Source organism: Gasterosteus aculeatus, chromosome 18 (genome assembly GCF_964276395.1).
Source record: "Gasterosteus aculeatus chromosome 18, fGasAcu3.hap1.1, whole genome shotgun sequence".
In the NCBI taxonomy this organism is placed as follows: domain Eukaryota; kingdom Metazoa; phylum Chordata; class Actinopteri; order Perciformes; family Gasterosteidae; genus Gasterosteus; species Gasterosteus aculeatus.
This window is the reverse complement of record NC_135706.1, coordinates 10290105-10318095: the sequence shown is the minus strand read 5'-3', so window position 1 is coordinate 10318095 and position 27991 is coordinate 10290105. Positions and strand designations below refer to the sequence as shown.

The window sequence follows — 27991 nt, the reverse complement described above, 5'->3', positions numbered from 1 at the left end:
GCGTGTTCTGCTCAGAGGGAAAAACGTGATTAAATAAGAGATGTGTGTCTGCAGCACGGAGCTCCTGACACCATCTGCTGAACTCCACCATGTACTACAATATCCAACACGCCAACGGGGGAAAAGAAGAAAAAGACAGGTCGCAATGCTTTGAGTAGAAAGATAAAGTAGACTTTATTTTATGGTGAAACCTAAATAAGATCTGCGATTACAAAACAGGTTCCCCACACATTTTTTTTTCTTCTTTTTTTTTTTAACGTCAAAGAGGTTGGAATGCTGTACTGACAAAGGCATCAGAAAAGACTGGACCTAAAAATGTGAACATAGAAGAAGTTAGCGAGCAGACACTCGGGGGTTGTTGGAGGGAACACCATTCAATTTAAAACAGTAAGTCACACAAGTTGTTCCTATGATCTACGGCAGTCTCATCACGTTCACCCGCGTGTTCATCAGCTCCCAACGCCGGAAACTAAAAGCGAATGTGGGGGTTACAAAGTCAGGGGGGGGTGCAGGGAGCGAACAGGCACCGACGCCAAAACACCTCTCGGGTTTTGCTGTGCCAAGCGTTCGTTTTCTTGATATCTCCACTACACGACGAGCCTCGCTTGGATATAAAATTGACACACAACGTCAGCAAGAATGTGAATCGTAGAACGACCAATGACGGGCTTTGCTTTTTCGCGCGTTTGCTGATCACCGACTGCGCTCGCAGACCACGGAGACGACGTACTGTACAGAAAATCTTAAATTGAGTGGCATTTCCCTTTAAGTAGCCTCCGAACTGACATATACGCATATGCACGCAAGGTAAGCCGGCTTCCCATCACAACCCATCTGCCAAAGCAAACATTCAAAAATATTTGAACTAAGGAAACTCAGGAAACTTAGTGATGTAGGTCTCATATTTTTAGTTCTAAATCTACTGTTTTTACATTGTTGGGAAATACTTTTATTCTCTTTCTTGCCGAGCGTTTGATGAGAAGATCCAACTGCGCGATGGATCTTCTCCTCGAAACACATTCCCCCCAAAAACATTGGCGCTTTTGTTTATTCCAGTCAGGCTGAACGACATCTCTTGAAAGTCCCGTCTCAATACTTTAGTGTAATCTTATAAACGCAGATGTTGCGTCACAACTTCTTAGGTTTTCACACAGATACATTGCTTTTTTTTTTTTTTTCATCACCAACACCTGAATCACAAAGATAATCTCATAAATGTTCCATCCTCCTGAACTGTGAACAAGTTGTAACTTCTTACGAGACATCAATCCATATCGGTGATAATTTAGGATTCAACCTTTTTTTATATTGTTTTGGCCATAAACCTGCCATTCTCTTCCTCTACCGTGAGACGACTCAGCAGTAGCTTCTTCTGCTCCCGACAAACGGCCCTTCTCTGTACATTGATGGACACTGAATGTATAAAGATGGATCTGGTCCCATCTGCCCTTAAATACTCCCAAAAGAGCGGCGTTCCCTTCTGCCTTGAGTTTTGCACCCACGTGTTGGCAGCAACAAGGAAAAGCGCATTAAAAAAAACACACATCTTTAAATAGCTATTCAGCTCGTCCAAGCGCAGCACAATCGGAAACATTGAATTCAAGTCATTATTTTCTCCCCTTTCCCAGGTATCAAACAACGAATATAAACAAACAAAAATAATCATTTTCAATTAAACTAAATGTGAATGGATAAATCTTTGATCAGACGAATAAAACAATATACTGCAGCCACAGTGTAACATCCAAAAATAGTCTTAAGTTGAAATATATATATATATATATATATATATATATATATATATACATATACATATACATATACATATATATATATATATTTTCGGCCAAGGAAATGCTGGCGTTCTAAGTCACTCTAGTAGATTTAATATACTGTTGAGGTGTAATTTGTGTTTTTTATCTGTCGCCGTTAATCCTCTCCTGACAGTCCTGAACACGTTGTCAAACCGTTACGGGATAAAAAACCGACGTCCGGTGTCATTTGGCACATGGGCTGCTCTCGCCGGTGGCCGCGCCCACGTCGGGATCTTGGTTTGCTGGGGTGACGGCTGCAGCCTCGGCGCTCTTGTCTTGGTTGTCACCGTTAGTACTACTGTTGTTGTTGTTGTTGTTGTTGTTCTGGACACCCAGGAGCCCGTGGCTGTTGTTCTGGACCAGAGCGGCGTTGCTGAGCCTCAACTCGTCCAGCTTCTTCCACAGTTCGTCCCTCTCTTGCTCTTTCTTCTTCTCCCTGGGAAAAAAAAAATACACAAAAAACAAAACAAAATTAGACAAAAAGTTACATTGATTAAAGAAAGTTGATTTGGTTGTCATAAAATATGACATAAATCCCAAAACCTCAATAGAAGCTTAGTAAAGGCCACGTGAATCTGTTGCTCACCGCTGCCGTTCTGCTTTGTAGGAGGAAGTCAACTCGTCGAAGAGCGTGCAGTTCATTTCCATCAGCGTCTTCAGCACGTTGTAGACCAGAGCTACGATTGTCCTGCAGCACAGCGGAGACACTCTCAGTGAGACACACAAAACATCCTCAATAAGCAATTAAAAAACAAAAACAACCAATAGTTGTTGTTTTTTTATGGGCAGCCCAGTGAAACAAATAGCCACATAGGAAACAAAATTCTTTTCACTCGCTCAGAATCGGATAGTTACCACTAGCGAATGAGTCAGTGTTACTATGTGTTAATGATCAGTTGGTCCCACAGCTCGGGTCGACCAACCGGCTGGCGTACTTACGGGTTCCAGTGCTCTTTGGAGATTCTGTACAGGCTGCCGAACATGATGGGAAGGACCTTGTCAATGTTTTCCTCGATGAGGCTGAGAATGTACTCGTTATTCCAGAAGTACAGTGCTCGCTCCGCGACCTACAGAGACAGGAAGAATAAAGGAGTGCTGCAGTCAAGATTGCGTTTGTCCCGCTTAACGACGCCTTTCCTTTTCAATCATCGAAGTGAACAGAGCAGAAAATCAAAAAGGTCAGATGAAGGTGAGAAAAAACGCCCCCGTCAGACGTGCAACATGATGGCGATCGCACATGTGTGGTCTGAAAAAGTGATTGCAGGGGGGAGGTTGTGGTGCTGACAACCTACATTTCATCAGACATACAGGGGCGTGTTCCTGTTACTCTGCCTACTCTCATTGATATAGAGAAACACCTGTTAGCATGTAAGACAAAGGGTAGTGGATCAATTGAAGCGTCTGCATGTTGGCGTCAGGAGCGTACCTGGAAGTGTGGATTGGCCACACATTTGGAGATCTGTTTGAACAGCGGCTCTTGGATTTTCTTGAACTGTGTTGGCTCGATGACATCCAGAATCTCCTCAATTTCACCCAGAAACATCACCTATTTTGATAAAAGGTGCACAACTTGACGAAACGTGACAATCTGGTTGGCGGTGTGTGTGAAGTGTATTTGTAGATCTGTTGATTACCTCCTTCTGGCTGCAGGTTCTTGGCCAAAACTTCAGCAGCCCGCGAATCACCTGCACAGAAAAAGCAGAGAATTTTGTGAGAATTCAAATAAAAAAAATCCCAGCCTGCTCGAGTGGGTGGTTTTCCTGCTGTGTAAACTCATTTAAAGCTCCGGGCTTTGTGCTTTGAGTGGGAGGAGTGATAAAAATAAGTACCGGTTCCGTGAGTGTAGGATCTTTCTCCAGGAACTGGACCACACAGTAGGCCAGCTGAGGGACACAAAAGAAAAGAGTAAAAGTACACACTGTTCCCAAAAACAGCATCAAGACTACATACAAACAATATCATCTGAAACAATATCTCTTGTTAAATATTTAGAACGAAGACCCCTGATAAATGTTATTATTCTTATAAATTCCTGCTGCGGCTATGTTTATAAATGCGAGATAGTGAAACACAGTCATTATCAGGAAACTGCAGTTTCAGTTTGAAGCCACCAGGAGGCGCTGTAGTACTGACATCACATCATGACAGGGCTCAACGCTGCACAGACAACCTTCAATAAGCTGGACATTTGAGTTAAACACTTGGAATGAAAACAATCCTACAGAATATGCCGCTCAAATGACTGATTAACAATAAAACAACATCCTCCATATTAAACACAGCTTCTCCTACCTGCGCGTGGAAAAGGGCCAGTCCTTTAGCAGTATGCAGCGGGATGAGAACCTTCATCAGGAACTGCTTGTGCTCCGCCTTAAGAGGCAACGCAAACCCATTGATGATACTGTAAACAGAGAAACAGCAGGACAGTGTGAGGGAGATAAGTCAGAGACAAACACAAAACATGGAGTGTTTGCAGTAAAGCTCTGACAGAACAAAGACGTGTTTCTTTAATACAGATCATTTCAGTCTTTTAAAAACAGCTTGGCCTGGCGGCGATTCTAATTCTTTCTTTTAGTTTTCAAACGCAATATAACCAAATAAATAGAGGATGTAAAAAAGTACACAAAAGCCAGTGGCTGGACGTTTTACCTTTTCAAATGCATTAGTAGTTTATTTTGTAAGTTATTGACCATCTACCTCAATGTATCATGAAGAAGTCCAGACGTTTTGTTTAAATCCTCCGCATTTAAAGCTAATGACTTTTGTTCTTCTCGTGTAGCATTAAGGGACTACAACTTCAATTTGGTGTCGTAGAAGGAAAATAAATGAACCTGGGTAGGAATGGATATCAATGAACTACTCACCTTCCAAGGATTTCTAGAAGCTCAGCAACACCGTTGAAGTGCTCGGTTTCATAGATGAACCTACAACATAAATAACCGACAGACCCAACAGAGCACACAGATCAGAACTACGGATTCAGACTTCTCCAATACTGTGCTCCATCCAAATACTTTTACTATGACCTGATGACTCCCAATTGCACACGCAGTAAAAAAAAACAAAAAAAAACACTGCACTCTTTTATTAAAGCCTTTGGTCCGTAAGTTTGGTAAGAACGCTTGAAGTCTGCCACATGAAGACAAAGCTTGCACAGGAAAACAGGCATCATTAAGTCACCATGTCCCGTAAATTTTTTCTTATAAGTCTTATTTAAATATCCAACTAAAACGTCATATTTAGTGGCTGTTATGCAACCGAATGATCCAAACATCACTCCTCTGTTCGGTAACTCGGTTCCATCTCGCGGTGCAGCAGTCATACGTACAGACAGAACACAACAACTGTGGCACTATTTTTATTCTCAGCGGCAGACGGTCAAAGTGGATGCAGCCGCTTTTCCACCTTGCCGGTTGGAACCAGCATCGAGTGCCCCCGTTTAAAGAGGGTGGGCTTAATCCGTTTGTGTGTTTGCATTGTAATGCCAATAAGAGAAAATAGTGAAAGGAAATCCAATTAAGAAAAGAGGAAGACCGTGACCGCCTGGCGTTCCCCCGGCTCGTCGATTGCCGTTTTAACATTTTACTCACCGCAGGAAAATGTTGTTGATCTGCTTCCTGATGAAGGCACGCAGACCCAGGAACTTTCCATAGATGCGATGCAGAATGGTCTTCAGGAAGTCCCTCTCCCTCGGGTCCTCGCTGTCAAACAGCTCCAGGAGCTGAAAGCACAAACACAGTCTCCGTTTTTTCTATTTTTTGTTGTGAATTGATGCCACAATTACATCTTTACCGTGTCTTCTCACTGCAGTGTTGTCATGACGCCCTCACACTATGATATATTTGTTATGACAGCTGTATTTTACTAAATAGCTAGGACTGAACATTTATGGAGTTTCTTTGTACTTTTTGAAATACTTTCAATACAAATGCAGGGTTAGGTGGTAGGCAGATTCAAGTTTTCCCAAGTTGAAAACCTGGGATCGATACTTCTGGGTTCTGTGACAGCTTGTCGCCCACTTTCAGGCCAACATGGAAGACGGCTGAAACACTTCACACAGTTTATTTTTACCAGCCGTGATAATTAAGGGAACCGTATCTACTGATTCAAACTGTTTATTTATGTTATGGGTTTTGTAAAGGTCATCATTTTCCATTCCCCTCATTTCACCTGCCAGCACAATGGTAGTACTATTGAAGTCAAGGTACATCAGATAATTACAGAGGCCTTAATCTATAAATTGCCTAAAGGGGCATGTTGCATTTAGAGAACAGTGTTAATCTTTGACATACTATGGAAATGTTCCTAATCTCTCTGAAGGAATGTAGTCATTGTTTGCTGCGCTGTAAACAAATGTGCAGCGATGCTGTGTGGAAGGTATTTGGTTTACAGTACTTTCACCAATGTGATCAAGTACCTTTATTCGTATTTGTTATGTCATTCTATCAAACAGACCATTACCATCTGGTATTCTATCCATCAACCTGTGCCATATGAGGATTGTCTATGAATATAATTACGTAAATATATTGATCTTAGATAATTAATTAACTTGAAGTTTAAAAAGAAAATGCAATAAGAATTCTGGCTACCACCTCTCGGATGTTTGGAACAGTTGCTTTTGAATTTCTATACATTATCATAAATGTGATACTTGCTATACTGACTGAATACACATTGCAATTAGGACAGGGCGGTATGGCCAAAAATTAATATTATAGTCTTTTGTAACATTCTGACGGTATCCCTGTATTTTTTTTTTTTCAAGTAAAAGACATTCATTCATCCATTGACTCCATTGACAAAAAGCTTGCAACATCCCGGCGGGTTAGCTTGTTGACGCTTGTTAGCTGTTGTTGCCACCAGAGGCAAAACCAAGTCAAGCATGATCGGCGTTGAGGTAATAAAAAAAAATATCTGCTGCCTGCTGACGAGCAACATCAGTGGTTATGGCTAAACACCGGTACGACCGGTGTGAAAATTCCTTTCGTGAGAAAATGTGATAACGCTAAACCGGTTGTATACCACTCAGCCCGAACTGCAATGGCCTGTGGGAATTGTGATGGATCTCCTTTTTAAATCACGTCATCTAGCCTTAAACAGCACGACACTCACTGCCTCATGAAAATATCACATTTAAATTTGGGTGGTATATTTAAATCGGACTACCCTTCAAACACATATTGACTTCTTTAGTTTAAAAAAACCTGCACAAGTTGCGTGAAGAGGAAACATTTGGAATACTTATGGCCCCGCCTGTATAAACAGTCACTCTGCTCATGTCATAGTTCTGAGAGGAAGATTATCCATAGTGCGATAATAAGACCATTACTGAAATTAAATGATAAAAGCTTGTCTGCCCACCTAACATGACAAGACTTCACAAACACACAAGAACCAAAAACGAGAAAAGTAAGCAAAACCATAACAACATCATCTAGTTTTTCTATTTCCAGAGAAAACCTCAGGCTCCATCCGACAGTTGCTGGACAATGTCACATGTTTCAGCTTAATGTTCATCTGTAATGCTTGAATCTAGTTTCTGAATGAACTTCAATCTGCAACGAAAATGAAAATAACTAATGAGAAGTTAACCCTAATACCATTTACCTTTTTTTGTGACTAAATGTCCTCAGATTGCTGCACCCTTTTTGCTTGGGATGGCCTTAAATACACAACACATCAAAGACACGGTGGAAACGTGCTGAATTACTTGCACACATACAGAGTTTGCTGTGAAGCAAACGTGTGATGCAAATAGGTTTACCTGGCGACCTTGTCCACATATCACACACAGCAGTCTCACTCCATATTCACTCACCTGCTGTCGCATTGTGAGAAAAACAAATGCACTACCAATAAACCAGCGAGTACCGAGCACCGAGGCTACCGTGTATAATGGCTTTTGCTACCTCGGGATGTTGTAGGACAGGAATCATTGAGCCAGCGAGGTGACAAATCAAACTTGACATCGTTGCGCAACAATAAACACCCGTACAAAAGTCAAATGCCAATCATTTGCTCCGGGGTTCGTCTGAGGCTGGAATTAGTTTGAGATGTGAAGTGTTTCTGTATGGATGTAGTCAGCTAAAGCTAACAAGGGTCCCAGACTTTGTCTCTTTGTTTGGAGGACCTGACGCCTCCTTTTGTTGATCAGCACCTGTTTTTCTCAACGGTCCACTGAACATTCTGGCTGCTCTTGTGCTTCCGTCTCTTTGGTGATTATCTACGATACCGTCTGAAGACATATTCCTCTGCGTCTTATGACGACCCACGTTAACCTCGCCTTTATTGCCACCCAAAACCTATACCTCTTCGCTCCCTTTGCTCCAACCACAGCGCTCCTCTCAACCTGAAGAGTAAACACCCAGCAGCTATTTAAAGCTGCCTCACGACACATTCACATCATGGAAAGTCGGCACAGGCACCTCGGATGTGGCCCCGGCCAACATTCCTGGCCCCGAATGAGGCATTCCTGCGCAAGGTGGGTATGGAGCAAGAGCAGATGCAGCCAAGCTGCAGCACATTAATGGTTTCACTCGTCAGACTAATGATACCGCAAAAGTCTCAAAAGCCATCACGCTGTGCTGTAATTACGGGTATTCCCCACTTTATAAATTCTAGTAATTTGAACATCCGTGACAGCCGATTAAAGTCATTGTGAAATGTGAATATTTTGGTTCCTTGTCTTTGGGTTTTGCACTGTCGGTGACACCAGAAAAAACATTTAAAAAAAACATCGCAATGGACTTTAAAAAAAATGTTAGAGGACAATTCTCCCAATTTGCTCCACAAAATGGATCGAATGAGCCAATTATCCATTCTCAATGTCACAAATCTACAAACTTGGTAGTGTCCTTGAATCATGGAGGTAATTAAACTAAACTTTTAGGAATATTAATATTTTTAAGTGATCTTAAATAGCATTTTGAGAGAGAGAGAGAGATTTGCGGTCTTGGCCGTTAATTTACTTATTTTTGTTGTTAAATCAGTTTAAACTTAATTAAATGGCCTATACAAGTAGTTATGTCTCGTATTAATTTGTCCTGTTATTGACGTGTCTAATGCGCAACCTATAAGCGAATATTCAAACGTCATTTTTGAGCAATTTTGACAGCCCTAACTAGCTGTAACTGAAAACATCTTGGTTTAATAAACTAAAGTTTCATTTGTACCTGATGTTACCGTGACACAATCATCATGAATAAAAAATATATATATTATGTCTCCTACCTGCAGAACAAACTTCTGGTCAATGTGGCGCTTTGCGATGCTCGGCTGGAAGTCCGGATTCTCAAGAAAGCGCAGCAGAAACTCGTAGACCAGCTGGAATATTAAAAAAAGAAATAAAATAAAAATATTGAATTAATGCCTCGCAGTGGTAGTTTACATGTTGGTTCTAATTGTAATCCCGATCATTTAATTAAAAGGGTCAGAAATAGAAAGAAGATTCTTGAGTTCCAAGGAAACAACATGCAATGATGTATTCAAAAGGTCGAGCAAGACAGACTCACTCGGTCTCTGACTCGTACCTGAACGTGAGGCCAGGACGCCTCTAGAGTGGGTTCATCCTCCTCTGGGTCAAAATCAGGGTTGTCACTCGGTGGAAGAGTCCGGAATATATTGGTGCAGATCTGGAGGAGAATTAAAAAGGATTAATAAAAATTAAATACGAAAAACATTCATCGCAGGAGTGTGTGGGAAAAGGAACATCAGTGCCTCAAACATGCAGGGCCGTTATGAGTAGAACAGTGAAATGTGATGGAGTTTAAGGCAATAAGTCTGCCTAATGCCCATAAAGCATAAAATTTAAAGTTTAATTAGGTTTCCAGTGCTCCACACAGACTATAATTAAACAAGCTGGTTGTAGCATTATTCTAAAACATATTCTGTAATTGATGGGCCTGATTGCTTGCTACACTCCCCACCTTACTATTTTCTTATTTTTCAAACCGCATACACCATGTTGTGCATTGTGAATGAATAAGACTAGTGATTGTGTCTGGAGGACACGTAACTCAGACAAGAATAAAAAGGCACTGGCCTCCCCTTTTTGTGAATCAAGGAAAGAGGAATCTAATAAAAACACAAATGCATTAACACTACTGGCAGCTAACTCATTGCAGTGGAAAGGAGCTTCTTTTCTGGACTATTTCTGAGCATGCTTAATTCAACGGAGGATGTTATATAGCAGAACCAAACCACGGTGGGGGCTTTATAAATCTGTAGCGAAGACGATCCTTGTCAACACGTCATCGCCAACTCTATTCCAGCAAGTTATATTTAGCAGGAAGTACATTTGAGCGAGCCACACAGAGTTGGGGTAGTTGCATTTTTATCTACGGCAAACCCATTGTAGCCATAGCTGGACTGTTCAAAAAAATTATTCCAAATTTCTGAATATTTTATTTTTTATTTATGCTTTCTTGGTAGTATCACACATTGCTCACCGACATTTACATGATTTGACTGCAGCTCTTTACACAAATCAAAGTTGCAATCATATACTATAATATTCCTGGAGGCATAAAGAGACATCAAGCTGGTGGGAGAAGAAGACTGGGTGCACTCGGTCAGCAACAATGTGACATTCAGATGATCCACTTTTGATTCTCACACGACCAGTTTAGTGGATCTTGGCATGAGCTCATAGGAACGGTTCCCAGCATGCCCTTGTGCTGCTGTAGCCCGTCTCACCTTCAAGGCTGAGAGAGCCGTGCACTCAGAGGGGCCATTCGGCTCGCCACTGCTGCACTGAGCTGTCATTTGCCTGTTATTTTAGGGTGCCCGGACAGTGTAAGTGCAGCTGTTTCTTGGCTGATGAAAACACCATCTGGACACGACAATTGTACAAACAGTCTTAAGCCAAATGGGAAGAGATCCCACTGACTGCAGTTCGACTGAATTTCTGTCCGTGACAACTCTGCACTAAGGTTGCACAAATAAGAATGCACGACACACCCACAAATCTGAAACTGGCAACTTACTTGTTGCCACCCCTACCATTACATCAGTGGGGTGCCTAGGATATAATTTAACCTGAATGCAAACCAAGACAATAACCCTGCCATTAAAGCATAGTACAGAGCTATTAATGCTCTGAATATTAAATAGAGACCCTTTAAAACAACTGATTGTTTATCAATTATTAGATCAGGGTTTTCTTCACTGCAGCAGCTTCCGACTCGTCTCACTCGACAGACTCTGCTCACTTGTTGGCCCCATTTGTGTTATATTTCTGTGATCGTCTACTGTATTAGTCTTAAGTCACAGTTTCTGACATGGGCAACAACAAGCAAGCCTTTTACTTAGACCACATAAATTGTACATTGCAATTTTTTTATAATCATCTGTATGCTGATAATGACGCAGTTGAATCAGTGTGTCAGCTCTCCGTGGCATATCACTTAGCATTCCCCGGTGTGAGGCCTCTCATTGGCTGAGCTCAAATCAGATGACTCACTGAGTGGGTTGCCAGGCGGGAGATTGTGCCTCAGTGTAATGACCGTTTTTCCAGGAAGAGAGATGGGAGGCAAAATGCTCAGTGGGTGAAGATGACTTGTGGTGTGGATGGCATTTGGACATGTGAGCATAACCTAAAAAAACAAATGGCCTGGTATTCCCGGTATGGTGCAAATATTGTTACTCTAGTCTTTAGTGAGGGAATTGATTAGTATATGTATTGGCCTTCAGCAGGAGGTGCACGTAGAGAGACACGTGTCGAGTAGGACAAGTGGATGCTATTATCCTTAAAACGATGGAAAGTTAGGTGGCGTAATTTGCGGCGCCGATGGAGCAACCGCAGCAGATGTGACACACATCGCTTGGCAACAATTAAGGTGCTTTAAACTCCAGAGCATCTCATTGTTGCACTTTGTGCCAAAACAGCGTACTAATTCTCTATTTCCTAACTGAATAGGTCAAATATATATTTTTAGATCCAGTGTATATACAAAGACATCATTATCTAGAATGCCCACAGCAAAAATCACATCGATGAATGTGCTTAAAAAAGGGCACTCCTTATTAGTTGCTGACGGCTCACTCGGCATGCGTGTAAACAAAAGTAGAAAAACATGGCTCAAGTTGTAGCCCACAGCTAAGTCTCCATGGCAACGTATGCACTGGACTTTGTATTCAAGTGAAGCTAAGGCCCGAAGTGTCTAAAACCTGCATTCTCTCTAGTGGCCAACTGGAGGCAACACCTCTGGTTGAAGAAAAAAAGTTGATCGTTTGGAAGCAAAGAGAAAGGGAACTTACTTCTCACTTATTACTTCAGTAACTATGGTAAACATGAGCTTAGGGTCTCAATCACTAGTTTAGTTTTCTCCAAGACAGCATGATGTTAATGTAGTGAATGATGTTCCCGTTGGGAGTAAAATAGACCATAAAGCGGAGTATGCTTTAGGGCGGGGCTACGTTGTTATTGACAGGTCGCCGACGGCAGCAGAGCCTTATATGCCAACATAGAGCACACCTCTTCAGCCCAAACATCGTGACTTCTGTTCATTGGTTGCAAAAAGCCAAGATGGCAATGGGCAGATCGCCAAACTTGATACTACAAAAGGGCATTCCACAGAGCAACGGGATGTCACGGTGACTAAGTCCACTTTCTACATACGGCCTTTCACTGGAAATTGCAGTATAATATGTAATGGCTATAATAATAGCAATATAATACGGCAAAGTAAAGAGGAGAGGGGGGGGCGTTTTTAAGTGACGATGCAGAAAGTGAACCCAGTGTACACCTGACGACGACAAAAGGAAGCTGGAGCTCTGAATGGGGTAAAAGTAAGTGTGACGATATTAGCAACCAACACCTAGCAACGCACAGAACGAGGGAGAAAAAGAAAACGAGACAAAGAGGGAGAGAAAAATTGCACAAGGATTGAGCCATTACGAGAAGGATGAAGAGAGGTGAGAATTAAAAGAAAATAATTGGGGAATTATGGCTCAAAGATGCTTTTTATTAACTAACCCTGCGGGCTATTCACACATCTCTGGCACAGAGAAGATAGAATACAAACAACGCTGTCTGGGAGATGAGATTCTCTATTAGAAGCACTAATTATAGAATTGGCAAATAGGGCAAAACCTCCTTTCACATAGATGAGAAACCTGGCTGTTTGTACTACTCACAACCTCTGATCAAAGCGGCGCTCGCCGCGGCGGCATAATGCACGGCACTTTAAACCCTCACCCCTTCATGATAATGTGACGCCAAGCACGGAGTATCCGTGAGAGACATTATCAACCTGCACCGCTTGAGTGCAGCTGCTCTTTGCTTAACCTCGTTCAAAACACTGCCTCTGGGATCAGAATTGGGTTCCTCCTGAGCTCGACCCACTACGGCGTTACCCAGAAGGACCGGTGACAATACCGGTACAAGTCCTCCTGCAAGCAGCAGATGCAGCGCTGAGCTGCTCGTTGTCCAGCTGACGACCAGTTTCTCACACACCTCCATTCGGGGCGTTTCCCTGCCGGCTGTTTTGTTTTTCTCTGCCTCAGCACGATGTTTTGCATTAAAAATGGAAAATAAATTAGTTTTTATTTTTATTTTGAAGGAACCGCTTCTGGACAGAGTGATTTATAAATGTTGTAGAATGTTATACTTTTAAAAATAACTGCTCCAGGTAAGTATGATCTATCACTGTGATTTCATGTGCGAGTATATCCAAATGAATTTTGATGATTTTCCTCCTGACATCGTATCACGCTTACTGCCTGTGTTGGCACATTGAAAAGCTAATAATTCAACATTTCACAAACACTACAGTATTCAGTGTATCCATCCTGTAATTAACACCAGGTTTATAGGTTTGAAAAGATATGTTGGCTGAAATGTATCTATATTTAGTGATGTTCTGTTCATTTGAGCTCTTTTTTTGCTGGGCTTGATTGTAGAAATTTACGGCTTTACCATCTAACAAAGTGAAGGCAGAGGGATAGTATTTATTTTAATTATGGTGCCATTAGCTTCCATAACTTATCATTTAAAACCTGAATGATGTCCTTTGCTGGGACCGGTACATTGTCAGGGTGCAGCATGTCGCTAATATACACTGTACCTAAACACAGATGTTAGAGGTTTAAACCATTTACATTAAATGTTAGATGGCTGACAGCATTACCGGTGAACTTTACCCTCCTATTCCATGTTCGCTTTTCCTCCCTGCTGCCGATGTTTGGCAAAGTGCGTTGGCACTAGCTGACTGGTTTCTGTTTTTACATTAGTTATTATAACTGAAGCACTATTGGTGTTTGTGGTAATTATCTTATTGGATGTGGCCCATTTCTTGATCACTGTAATTAGACATCTGAACCACAAGACGACAAATGCTTGTGGAAATAAGTGCGGTTTCCTTAATGTGACGGCCGAGTACTCAGGAAAGGTTCCTGTGAGTATTTTGGTTGAAAATGTTTTAGACTTTGTACTTGGAGCTCACATTGCTTTGCTTCTAGTCAGGTGATTTATATTATCCAGATTAGACTAAATACTTTGAGCAAAAATGCAGGTGGTGCAACAATGCTTGACTAGTGAATAAAAACGCATAATTCTCAAAGTGTTAAGTTCCCAAAATAATAATAAAAATAGGAGGCTCTTGTCTCCTAACCCACTTGTGATAATGGTTCAAGTTGCATTGTTGTGTACTCATTTTGTGAAAGATATTTTCAACAACTTTCGAAGACTGAAAGCTCTTCTAATCCATTTCATATTGCTGCCCATCGCTTATAAACTGCTTAAACTAAATAATCTTGACACAAAAACACCTTTAACAAGGCAACAGCGAGAGACAAACAGTTCTAAATCAATAGTTGCAAGGTATGACCTGGATTACTGCCTGCAGCCCATTGTTAATCTGAAGAATAATTGAGCTGTGCTCATTCGCATCCACCAGGATAATCTGCAGTGTGGCGTGAATCACTGCAGCCCTGTAAATGTTGCACATGAGTCATTATTGTACTGTAGGAGGAAACTAGGCTGCTCCATATACAATGATCAATACCACGCTGGCCTCACATACTTTGCAGAGGGTCGGGTTGGATTTAAAAAAGACTATTGTGTAATCACAAAGTGTTAATCACTCAACCCTGACCGTAGTTAACTTGGCCCCGCACTACTGATTAATGGAAATGCTGCATGTTGCTGGATAATACATTTGTAGAATATTACTAAATATTATTACTAAAGCACCAGTGTGTCAACTCCACACTTCACTGCTGTGATGATGTCTTTCTGGTAGTCCAAAAGAAGGAAATTGTATATGGAGAGCACTGTGTCTTCTGGTTTGGATTCAAAAGAGGGATTTAAATGAGTTAGATGAGGATATCTTGCAGAAAAGGGTCTTGTGTCTTGTTTGACTTTGCCGTTTAGCTTGCAGTGTGTTGTATACACTAAGTTTTAAACTGGGTTTGAAGTCTTATCTTCTAAACGTCAATCAGTGGATTTTTTCAGCAACTGTCTGTATGACTCCTACTGCAACCAAACCTCAAACCTCCGCAAAAATAATCAAGGGCAGCAGTATTTCCCCTTGTACTGCTTCATGCGTGAGTCACCATTATATATGACTTTTATAGGAGTAGCAGCTGCTGCTAGGAGACCGTGTTGACAGACAGCAGCTATCCCTCATAATCAAACATGTTTTAAGAGAAAGCTGAGAAAGCACAATAACAAATACGTGTCAGCCATAAAGTGTATTAACTCGTGCATGTATTGTATTTAGAGAGTGATGCAATGACACCCAGATTATTGGGCCATTATATATGGGATTTTGTCCTTGAATGGAACCAGTATTCAAGTCAGGAGTGACAACGTTAAAATGACAGAGTGACATCTCTTTAGCCGTTTTATAATATTTGTCATAACATGACAGATGTACGGCCTGTTTCTGTGAGTGCTCACCATATTGGTGATCTCTGGGTAGGTGGATTCCACCAGCACCCCTCTGTTGGTGGAGACGTAGTCCACCAGCTCGTTGAGAGTGGCCCGCTTGATCTCCTTGCTCTTCAGGTCCATCACGGAGTCCAGGAAGTCAAAGAGCATGCAGCACTGCTGGAGTTTCTGGGTGAACAGTTCCTGCTGCTCCGTGGAGGGGGCATCTGGAAGCACACCAAAGAAAAAAAGGACTGAGTGATTTAGACACACATACCGTAAGGACCGGTTCAAACGGCCTACAGGTGCGACGGGAGGGGTTCCACAAGGTGAGGGCACTGTAGGAATTGTAAACTTGAGCAATTCATTAAAAGGGGCATGGGTTGTTTGTTTTGAACATGTTCAAATGAACAGTGAGCAGATCAGAGTAAAGAAAAGAAAAACAGCCCTATAAATGTAACATCTTGCAGGTTTATTGCACAGTTAACCGTCCGACTCAGCTGCTGGACAAACAAACAACCCGGATACATTTAGCCACGCAAAGGTCCTCGGCTTTGATTGTAAAGCCTTTTGTGGATTAGACGGTGAGTGTGATCAGGGTTATTAGAGCTGTCAAAATTTGACCCCGGCTCAGCTATAAACAGCATTTGGAGGCCGTACACGCCATACAGTGATTTCCTGTTCCAGCCGAGCAGTAGACACAGGGACCTCTCCCGCTAATGGAGGCCAGAGGACACAGTAAAGTAAACCAGCACTGCAGGTCGGATTTACAACAGCTCCAGCACCACAGACTACGGGTACGCAAATAGGGACGCCGTGGGTGGCACCCGTCGACTTTGAGAAGCCGATTAATCTCATCGTGTCATCTGGGTTGATTAAGTTGAGCAAAAAGGAGAAGTGCCGGTTGAGACGTGACACGGCGCAGTGTTTCTTGTTGAGCAGCATTATGCAACTGAGACAAGTCACGGTCAGGCACAGGCGGAATATTCACACTACGCCTCACACCTTGTGAAATGTTCCAGCGGTGTTGACAGCTGAAGAAGTAGTTACGCAACTCTACAGGTCAGACCACTTGCTCCTGCTCCGAGTGAACTCAATGCTGCACCCAGCTGAGCGCTCTAATTTGTCTTAATGCCAAAATTTACAAGGTACAAATTCTCCAAAGCATGTTGCATTCAAAAGGGCTGACTGAGTATCTAACTGGGACCAGAAAGGAAAAGGATAGGGGGAAGGGCCCCAATGAAACCACTAGGTTTGCCTTTACATTTCTACATAGCTGGTCCATCCATCCATTGTCAAACCGCTTATCCTGCACTCAGGGTCGCGGGGGGGCTGGAGTCCATCCCAGCCAACTTCGGGCGATAGACAGGGTACACAGCTGGTGTAAGAGGTAAATGATATCATCCAAAAGGGGCATAAGACTCCTAGCTAAAATTGTTTTGGCTCCGGCGATCACCATCTTGGCAGTGTCGACTCCGCCTGATTGTAAAGAGGGGCTGAGGAGGAGGATGGGGGGAGGCTGAGACGACTTGGCTCATGCATCAGAGCAGACAGCAGCACTCACCTGTCACTTAGAGTAGCTATGCCACGACAGCACCTAAGTTTAAGCGTTTACAGCATTAGAATGCCGCTGTTATGTCAAAAAATTTACCTCCCGTATCATTGTCATGAACTACTCATACTGCGATGCAAACATGCATTTCTGCTGTAAAAGGAATTTAAACACTGGCCAGTGTACTCTGACCAGTCTCTGGAGATTGACCGGTCAGGGTCATGAAATCAAAAAGTGAAACTACTTCTGTGAGTCTCCACTCTAAAGCTTTTTTATTTTTGTGGATATTATATTTATTCTCTCTATATAAAGCATGCTCCTCAACCAGATCGGTCATGGTCATGCATGTTCCCCGTTTCTGCAAACCACACCAGCCATTCACGCATTTCTAATGCATTTTCTGAAAGAGCATCTTTTCTTCAAAAGGGATTTGTCGCCCCCCCCCCGAGAGCAGAGTCGGCTGGGCCTGTTAGATACAGTTTGACATGTTAGATGCTTTTAGCAATGTGAAGCTATTTTTGCCTTTCAGATACAGATGCATGAGTGCACAAATTCCTCAGAGTGCAATGAGGGAAGATTTTCCATTGGAGCCACGAAGCAATGTATGAAAACAAGAGGAAAGCCTTTTAGGACATCAGATCGACAATCCAAATGAATCGAGCTGCATTCTATCAGCATGGATTTAGTTTCCTTCAAAATATTTTACCTTGGCATCACAATGTGGCAGATATACTGCATATTCTGTGTCTTACACAAAGCTTCAGAATCACCTAGACAATTACCTGTAAGCAATGCAATTTCCTAACCACACATGGGAACACAAAATCGAAAAACTTCCCGGTTGAAGTGGAGAAACCGTACACGAGAGGATGGATAGATGATTCCTTCTTTAGTTAAGCCTGAATAAGACTGAGGGCTTAATGGTGCCCCTTGATCTCTGTGGAGATGTGTGTCTTATAGACTAACTACTGTATCTTTTGAGAATCAATTATTATACTGAGAGGAACTGGGAATTACAGGTTTAACCATTCATTACCTTTCTAATACCTCAAAGTGGACAGCACAACGACAAGCATAATTCCTTTGTACAAAGCATAGAAGAACAGAAGCGGTTAGAAAAGTCAAATGTCTAACAGCATCTATAGAGAACTTTGCACTGCACTGAAGCCATATGGTACATTCACACCAAAAGCGAAGCGCGACTAAAGCGGGTTTTCGCATTATTCACGCCTGGAAGAAGGCGTGGCTTATCTCCGTTACGAGTCTCCGTAAAGACAGTTATGGTTTCCGCTATCCAATATGGAAATAAATAACCACTATTTCTGCTCTTTATTTGTTGTGTGAATTACACAAACGTGGGAACCGCAAACGGTGTCGTGTTCGGGTTCATGACATCATCCGTCATCGCACACAGCTTGAATTCCACCGACTCCTCCGGGAAGTGCGTCTGGATGACTGCGGCTTCCAGAGCTGCTTCAGGTGGACCAGCAGCCGGTCTGTTGACCTGTTGGGTCGGCGACAGCGTCTCTCAGACACAAACTAACTTACAGGCGTTCAGTCTCAGCAGTGTGTGTCTCAGTTTAATAACGTGTATTCACGCTGTGGCAGCAGGACGGCGGTGATGACGAGCGGAGCATCAACACGGATTGGCTTTCGCAAGACCGCGTCAGACGAAAGAGCGACTTATTCGCTTCGCTCGATTCGCGTCCCACGCCCCACCCGTTGAAAATTCGCCTCATTCTCGACCAGACGCGTCTGTGCATTGAATATACTCGCGCGAATAATTCGCTTCGCTTTTGGTGTGAACGTACCAATAGACTTCAAGCACATTGGTATTGCTGCAATAAGAGCAGAGAGGAACACACACGCCTAAAATAGATTGGGGCTTTTTTCTGCTTGTGTGAGAAAGACAATACAGAAAGAAACTTGGCACCAGATCTGCTCCGTATTTAGCCACAGCAGACTAGATGCTGCCGACAGTCATAATGTACAGAACAAATGTTACATAAACTATTCAGTGATGGTTTTTTTCTGAGTCTCATTTCATGTTTTTTCGACCTACTATAAATGGGTCAGTACCACATTGGTGTGTCACTCGGAGATAAATACTGTTTGTTGGGTTTGTTATGTGTCCTTGTTGTAGTAAAGCAGGTTTAGCAGGCTGCGCATTGTATGATACTGCCTTTTCCAAATACCATAATAGCAAGACCAGTAGTAAGTCTAAAGGCTGGCGCATGCTTCTGCCTTCAATTCATGGTTCTGCGTGTGTTGCAGAGCAGTCTATTTATTATTTGTTTATTTATCATAGACTTTATTGCCCCGTGCATCGCCACTGCTGCTTTTCATCGCGGACACATTTGTCCCGTATTTTCCTCCACAGCTTTGTGCACCTCTCGACCGGCAAACAGGCGTTTGCGGCGACCTCCCTCCGCGAAGCCAACCCGCTATACAAGCCGTCATTGGCGGGTTGTATAAGCGGTCGTATTTGCGCATTTCTTACGACAAAAGTTCTTAAATTTGATCCGTTCTCTCGTAAATATTCTTCGTTTTAATAATGGCGGTATCGGGCTATGAAAGCGGAAATGTGAGACTCCGTAAAGGATGTAGTTAGCGGACCAATCGCAGCCTTGTGCGCTGCGGGAGGCTAGAAAAATGGCTCGACACACGCAAGAAGGCGAACTTAAAAGCGACGCAAGGGACACGCAAGGGGGTCTTGCGTCTGCGTCGCTCTGAAAACGCAGAAGCATAAATCAGGCTTTATTGTTCATGTGCTAAAATAAAAAAAAGTCGCTATACCACATTCAGAGCATTCATGTTGCAGCAAACAACATCAGCTATCGAGGAGTCAACGCTAACCTTTAACTACCTAGACTTCAGCAGCCTGCCAAAGTCAATTTCTGTCCCGCCATCCTCATGAACCGGAAGTGTAGTTATGTTTCTCAACCCGTGGCGTGCCGGGCACATTTCCTTCGCAGCAGTGATCGGCCCTTGAGTCGGCTTTCCAGCGACCCCTCACCCTCACTGTGAGGCTTCACCGGGCAGTGAACTTTTAGTTCTCCCCGTGTGTGTGTTAACCAGGCCAGACGGTCCTCAGGGAGCGGTCTGCAGCGAGCTCTACGAGCACGGACCTTACTAAGACTACCCGGCTTTGTGAGTTTACTCTTTCTTCTGGGGGGAGCCTAGTTGAGAGCTGAAGAGGCAATTGACAAGCTCTAAATCTCATACCTAGCACCTAGAAATTACTGCCTGAATATGAAGGGGTCGGGGTTAAAACAGTAAACTAGTCTTTCAGTTATATTTTAGCTTAACAACTGAAATCCATTGACTAAATGAAAAGACAGATTTGTAGTGTGAACATATAAACCACCATGATGGCAGAAACACTGGTGGTCTTGACCTATTTCCTTGACCGGTTACATGAACAGACATATACGTATAGTATACTTCAGGAATCCTAAGCTCAACCACATTGATTCAAAATTTATTTCCACCAATTTCTGTCTTTTTGGTGCCCATCAACATTTCCAAGAACTACAGTAAAGCAGAAACTAAAACAAAATATGCAGGTCCAGTGACCTCAGTACGGTGACAGATTAGAGCTGCACAGGACTGTACAGTTAAGAGTTACGGAGATTGGTCTCTTTCTGCACACCAAGCTGGCCCAGATACAAATCTACCTGATGGAATTGGTCGGATTAGATGGTTCCACACGCACAATTTCATTTTTTTTTTTTAGATTGCACGATGTACTTTGTGAATTGTGAACTTGTATCTAGGTAGGTTTTTATAGGGGTCAGCTTAGCGTGCAAAAACGGGGGGAAAAAAAATCAAACCTTTGAGTCAGACTCCACATTTGTTTGGAGTGCACATCAATACTGTGGTACTGGCACAGCAATCAAAAGCAGACAAAAAAACTGTTACAAAATGAAACAAGTCAAAATGTAAACCGTCACAATTAGGATTTCCCCAGAGTATTTTAGACTTGGAATGCAAGAGCATTTGTATGTTAATATAGTTCAAAAGCCTTAATACAATTTTACCTGGTAGATTGTCACCATTTATATTAATTTCTTAGTTTCCAGTATTTTATTTCCAGTCAATTTCAGCTAATTATTCGTTAAAGTACTATATCTGCACTACAACATCACTGAAAACAAAAAGGGAATAAAAACTAATGAGATATTTGAAATAAGCATTAAAACAAGTAAGGTACTGCGGTTTTGCAATGTGTTCCCTTTCACTCTGAGGTTTGCTAAAAGGGTGTGTGTGTGTGTGTGTGTGTGTTGTAGCATTTTATTATCGTTATTCCAGTATTAGAAATTAAATTCAAGGTGAATTCCAAAAAAAGAAAATCAAAATGTAGTGACAGTTACAAAAAGATTCAACGTAACACTGCCTTATTTACACCAACACTTATTAGCTACATGCATGTAAATGGTTGGTGGAAAGATTAAGACTGTCAGAAAACATTACTGTAAAGATAATTAGCTGGGTAAATTAAAAGCACACATTCTTGCATGAGACACTAATTAGTTGCTCAAGAAAAGCCAGATGTTGAAGGAAGATAACGTACACCACAGCACAGACTCTCAAACATTTCCATTCAAACAGTTGGCAGCAATGGGATGGCTGCATTTGTAATGTATTCTACAGCGCTCCAAACACTTGACCCTAAATCATATTTATACAGCAGCAGAGAACACATTTGCTTTCAAAACCTGTGATGTACGCAAGCTATTTGAGATTACTGTAACTTTCCGAAAGGCATTTTGTTCAAATCCATCTGGGATGCTTATTCAATGTGCTGCGGTAAACATCTTTACCGCCCATTCCATGAGAAAAATGTACAACGTAATCCCACCACGCAGCAACCAGCTGGTCGTCATGAGAGCCCAGCTTCACACGGTTCACGTCTTCAGCAAGTACACTGCCGGCACAAAAGAAAATTTTGGGAGGCCGTTTTATAGAACGCGGTGGAAGCAGATCTTCACCTGCCAGAGGCCACAGTTATGGAGACAGAGAACAAAAACACCATCGCAGCGCATCACAAAAGCTTTGTCCCTTAGCATCCTCGAAAATGATTTATTGATTTGCCATCTGCTGGCAGGAATGATGGAAACAGACTGTGCGGCACAGACTTGTCAATCAATAGGCCAAAAGAGGGAGGCAGTTTTCCATGAGCTGTGGCCAATGGTCTGCGTTATCTCCACCGGCTGATTTTAAATGATATGTTGATTTAATTGGATTCATCATTGAGGCTACAAAATGTCAGAAGAGACTACTAACGTCAGATAAATTGACTCGAGTGATGTCACTGTTCTGATGAGAACTTAAAATAGGCCTGTGTAGCACGCGAATCATCTGTCCTTGAAGCCAGCAGCTCAAAACAACATTAGCCGCTAGTAGCATAGCACACATGAATCTAGTCAGCAATCAAGCTACATTTTGAGAGTTCAGGTCAAAAGATGTACTAAATTACTAGATATTCTTCAAACTAAAAGGAGATCAGAAGACAGGAAAGACAAACTTCCCTCTGATTTTCAGTTTAGGAATAAAACATTCAAACTATTAACAAGAAGCAGCACATCGCCCAAACGCAAGCTTAAGTTTGGTTCAGAATAATGTCCGAGCTTAAAAAAAGAAATCACTGCAGGGACTGAAATATTAGTGAAAATGAAGCGGTCTCTGTATTTGGAAAGTAAAACCTTCCCAGGCTTGCTCTCAAGGCTTCTGGCTGCCATGGCAACAATGTTGGTCTCAGTGACTCATCTTTTCAGTGTCTATCACACAACATGAGCGTTAAGCACTGCAGGGGGGAGGAAGAAGCATCTTTGCAATCTAGTCAAACCTGAAACTGTTCTTGGTCTGGGTAATTGAGGAACACGCACAACTTCACCAGTATTTTGTTCATGTATCCATGTATCAAAAAAAGAAAGAAACTAAAACTACTCCACTGAGCCAGAGATGGTTTGAGTTGTCACCAGGTGACAAAAGCTATAATGTAATAATATGGTTACTTAGACCTGAAGCCTTACAAAGAATTAACATACAGTAACAGTGGAGCGCTGTGCCTGTGAACGTGGCCTATTTGTAGCCACAGACTCGTGCACTGTATATGAATCATGACTCACACAATGTGTGTGCTACTAGGCAACAGACGGCAAAATCAATGAACTTAGTTTCAACAGCTGTGACTGGTCCTAAAAACAGCCCCAGGGTAACAGACAAATAAAAGTTACATACTTTAATAAATTCTTAATAAGATTAAAATACCGTAAGCAATCTTGTTATCTACGTGGTTCATTCTGTCCACATTACATCCATTGTAGTCTATACATCCCTCCTCCGCCATTCTCCCCAAGGTTTGTGTGCCCCCCCCAATCAAAGGTTTTTTCAGTTTTTGGAAGTTTTTCCTGTGCCACTTTGAGGGACAGAGGATGTTGCATGCGTGCAGATTGTAAAACCCTTTGAGGCAAATTTGCAATTTTGGGCTATACAAAATAAAAAGGAGATGCACGTAAAGTGCAAGACTGAAAATAAAAAAAACTCAATCGTAGAGTCCTTATTTACAACCGTGTCAGATTGCCACTAAGGGGGGGAAAAAATTAATCTCTCACAAATCAGTTTGATTTTTAGTATCCGTTATCCTGCTGATGGATTGACGGAGCAAACATACAATAGAAGACTTGGGTCTGCAATAGAAGGTCATCGTCTTTTGGAAATATTGTTAAGCACTAGTTTTTTTAATTCTCGGATTTTAATATCGGCATTGTAACATTTGCTTAATAGTAGGACACAAAAGTCCTCAAAACTGTACGGCTCTAGGGGAACCATCTGGTGTCGTTAGTTCAACACTTCCACGTACATCACGTGCCAAAAGCTCCTTCTCAGTAAACACTTTGCAGCTTTGTGAATACTGAACAACAAAACTTCAACAGTTATATATTGACTTCAGAATGCATTATCAAAAATAAAAAGTCTCAAAGACATCTGCTTAACTTGTACCTAATTATTCCATCGGCGTTCAAGTGAATAATGTGCACACTGGAATTTAAAATAACAAACACATTTCCTGAATACCGCACATGACTCATCTTTACGGTTGTGGTAAATTAAAGTGAAGATAGTCTAGTTGTCCACTTCTTGTTCGTCCACATGCCGTTTCATTCACGGTGGTGCAGTCCTCTAGTTTGGAATTCCAGTGCTTCTTTTTACTAGCAGCTCCCAAATGCATCATACAAGACTCAAAATAGTACACGCAAAATGTTCTCAAATGTGCTTAAGTTTCAATGACAGCAATCATAACTCATTCGTGACACATTTTGTTTTCATCGTCTTGAGGAGTTGCATCATGTTAAAAGGTTCCAACTACTTGACCAGACAGGCCTCCCTTTCTTTCAGTAAGTAGCTGTGCTTGTTAATCCAGGAGCATACGCTGGCAATAAGATGTTCAGGCTTGTCTGCATGAATCTGAACAAATGACTCATAACAACAGTTTGAATAAAATAAAATTAAAAAACATACACGCTGTTGTAAGATCAAACAAAAATGCAAAGTGTCAATACCACAAGTTTAGGTTGTCTGGATTACAACAAGACTTTAAAATAGTTTGTCATTACATAGTGTTATATGTTGTGATATGTCTATCCCTGGTATATTGCAGATTCAGCAAAAGCTCATATTCTATACTTCAACTTCACTGTATTATGCCAGCTTGTTGAAAACAATGCAACGTATGTACTACTCTACAGTGAAATAACATGCAAAAGAATGTCTATGCACACAGTGGAGCTTACACACACATTGTAGTAAATAGAACTTAAATAAACATGGTTGTAGGTTGGCTCACTTCTGTCAGACCTAACTGCAGGAAGACAAACAACGGGTACGTAGCCAGGTGCATGCTCAGATTTGTCATATTAAAGAGTTATTTGTGGACCGGCATAATAATCACACGATTATGCCAAACCACATCCGACCTCCAGCTCACATTCTGTCCTGTAATATCCACTACACTATTCTATTAAGACGTATTGCTCGACCTGTAGTGAAATGAACACACCCAGCGCTCATACAGATGATCCCAGGGAAAGAGAAGCTCTAAAAACCAAAAGAACTGATATTCAACCGGTAGCACTGATTTGTCCAGGTGGAGGGACGGTCATACCTAGAATACATCGGTAGAATATCAAGTATGCAGTAGTATCCCTCTTGGATCGTGTGGCTTGTTGGCTGCAGGCTAAAAGTTCAAATTCTTTGGGAATTACTTGGGATGGTTAGTTACGCCATCTCATGTGCTGCTTTGTTGAGCCGTACCAGCAATCCTGCATCAGTCTCTCTGGCACAGCACAAGTTATATTTCTATGTTTGCACCGGCTATGGCTTTGTAAAATCACAAATAACGACCTTGTCAAGCAATGAAGAAAAATATTGCTGAACCGTACAAACGTTATCTTTCCTGTCAACATAGTGGTACACCATCAACATACAGGAGAAAAGGCCAAGCAACACATTCAGACCAATCACAGGTCTCGTGCATAGTTTCGCCCTTGTACTCACTTTTGTGTCCTCGACAACACCTTGACACAAAGGGCATGAATCCCCCTTACCCCCTCCTTCAACATCTCTCTGGATGTCAATCCAGCACAGACTGCTCCAGTAAGGCTACTCAATGTCCGTATTAACAGCTCAACTTGGGAAGCAAGAACAAAGCAGCAACGCTGCAAGGGAAGCAACAACAACAACAAAAAGATCTGTGGACAAAATGCAGTATTTGATATTAATAGCACTAACACAATGCAACGCCCTTTGACAGTCGCGTATTTGTATGCAATGACTTGTGGGCAACTCGTGCACCAAAGATAGTTTCTAATGAAATATTGTCGAGTTTAACCACCGTGTTGTCGTTGTTCATCCGGTTTTCAAAACATATTAGTCTAAGATGTAGACGGGGAAGCTGGGACAATATTTGACCAAAAAAAATAACTTGATTCCGGTGTGTTGCCCATGGTCACGGGTCGCACGGTGTTACAGATCTAATAGCGCGTATTCATCCGACCGAACCCCCATTCGTCCTCTTACCGTACCTTTGAGCTGCGGCAGCGGCGAAAGCTCCACCGGGGCGCTCTGCGTGCGGTACTGAGACGAGCCTTGGGATTTTCTCTGTTTCTGGGCCTTCCTCATGGACTTTCTGGTGAACCCGTCCACTTTCTCGGATGCGGATATCGCCGACATTTTCGATGCATAAATTGGTGAAGACTTCAGGCGAGCTGTTTTGTCCCTAGGGCAAGTGAAAGTTGTCCTCTTCTGTTCGCATTAGCACAAAAGGCGCAGAGCCAACCGCACGACTCGAAGCTCGTCTCCTGTTCCGAGGCTGATGTTATTCGGTGTGATCCAACATGGTCGCTCGGTATGGTGGTTTAGACTATGTCCCAAGACTGCATCATTCGGATAACTACTACTCTCGAACACGGGGACGGTCCTCAAAACACGAACCAAGAAGCTAACTTAAACCGCAACTCATGGCATTCTCCGCAGTTGCAAACATACGAAATTTATGGCCTAAGTTTCAAAAATTTGGATTTTTGTTTTTTTTATTACTGTTTCGTCATATTGGTAAAAAGTCTTCCGGTTGAAACACGTATTAAAGACATTGCCATGACAAACGTGGCCGGAATTAGTCGTAAAGTCCTGACAGTAGCGAACTACTGTACTGCTAGCATGCCAGCTAATGTATCCGACGCTAGCTAGCGTGCTAAAATTAGCCGACGTTTAAGTACGCCACTACTAAACAGTTTGCACCGCTGTTGGGGAAGACAAGTTACAAAGGATAGTTGAACCGTTAAATTCATGTAGTTCTTCGTATGAAACAGAGTACAAGTCTTCAAGCGCGTATAATGTATCCTGGCTGAACTTCCGTTCAACGTATTTTCAGAAGAGTTAATGTTTTCGGGCGATCGATGAAGTTGAATTTCGCTCGACGAACAAGTCTCATTTAACGTTAGCACATAAAAGTTAGCAGGGTACACATTCCGTCGACGTCGTCCCAACCACCTTCGTCGTTGAATAAAGGGCGGTAGTTCCGTTTTGGGGCCTCAAAAAAAACAATTGCTGGCCGTCGTGCTCAGTAGGCTAGGTAGCCATCACACACTTCCAGTGCAGCCGTTCAGACGCTGTCTGTCTCCCTTCACTGTTCGCTCGACTCAAGAGCCTGACAAGTGTACGTCATTGAGTGACGCCTCTGAGGGCCAATCACAAGGCGCGAATTAAACCACTGTAAACTTTTTATACCAATAAAGTCGCGCAGAACGAAGGCCCTGAACATGTGACATGCAAAAATAAATATGTGACGTTGTACAGTTGATTAAGGAGTGGCAGCTATGGAAGGTGTTAAGATTCATTTGCCTTATGCTTAATGTATTTTATCGGAAAAGGCCTTCTTACGTGTTTCATCCAACCAACTTTTGGAAAAAAACTGGATAACTATAAAATACAACATATACAACATTAAATCCACGGAATTGAAGAATGTAGTTTGTGGGTAAACGTGTTATAAAAAGAGAACCTTAACAGGCAAGACAAGCATTTCATTTACAGAACTTTTCATCCATTTGAATTACTTTAATCTCAAATAAAGCAACCCTTGTAACCATGCATTAATGATATGATTGCTTGGTGTGACTGTAATGTTATTACATCAGCACATTGGTCACAATGAAAAAAATAGTAAACAATAACTTGCCATACACCATG

At 42.1% G+C, this 27991-nt stretch overlaps 1 protein-coding gene across 1 annotated transcript; it reads right to left on the bottom strand.

The window, feature by feature from the left end:
- Nucleotides 1-149: 149 nt before the first annotated feature.
- On the bottom strand, nucleotides 150-27850 carry ppp2r5a (protein phosphatase 2, regulatory subunit B', alpha isoform). The gene is made up of 13 exons (XM_040160559.2): nucleotides 26326-27850; nucleotides 15718-15914; nucleotides 9347-9448; nucleotides 9048-9140; nucleotides 5405-5535; nucleotides 4679-4738; nucleotides 4107-4215; nucleotides 3644-3697; nucleotides 3449-3499; nucleotides 3241-3360; nucleotides 2754-2881; nucleotides 2401-2502; nucleotides 150-2250 (listed from the first exon to the last, which is right to left on the bottom strand). The coding sequence occupies exons 1-13, from the start codon at nucleotides 26471-26473 to the stop codon at nucleotides 1998-2000; spliced, it is 1548 nt and encodes a 515-aa protein (XP_040016493.1). The 5' UTR covers nucleotides 26474-27850; the 3' UTR covers nucleotides 150-1997.
- Nucleotides 27851-27991: the final 141 nt, after the last annotated feature.

Bases quoted from the DNA above. Each gene is read 5' to 3' on its own strand.
- ppp2r5a (XM_040160559.2), bottom strand. From the start codon at position 26,473: ATGTCGGCGATATCCGCATCCGAGAAAGTGGACGGGTTCACCAGAAAG. The intron at 3,361-3,448 runs GTAATCAACAGA...TTATCAAAATAG, and splicing joins GAACCTGCAGCCAGAAGGAG to GTGATGTTTCTGGGTGAAAT. The intron at 2,882-3,240 runs GTACGCTCCTGA...CTGTCTCTGTAG, and splicing joins TGGCCAATCCACACTTCCAG to GTCGCGGAGCGAGCACTGTA.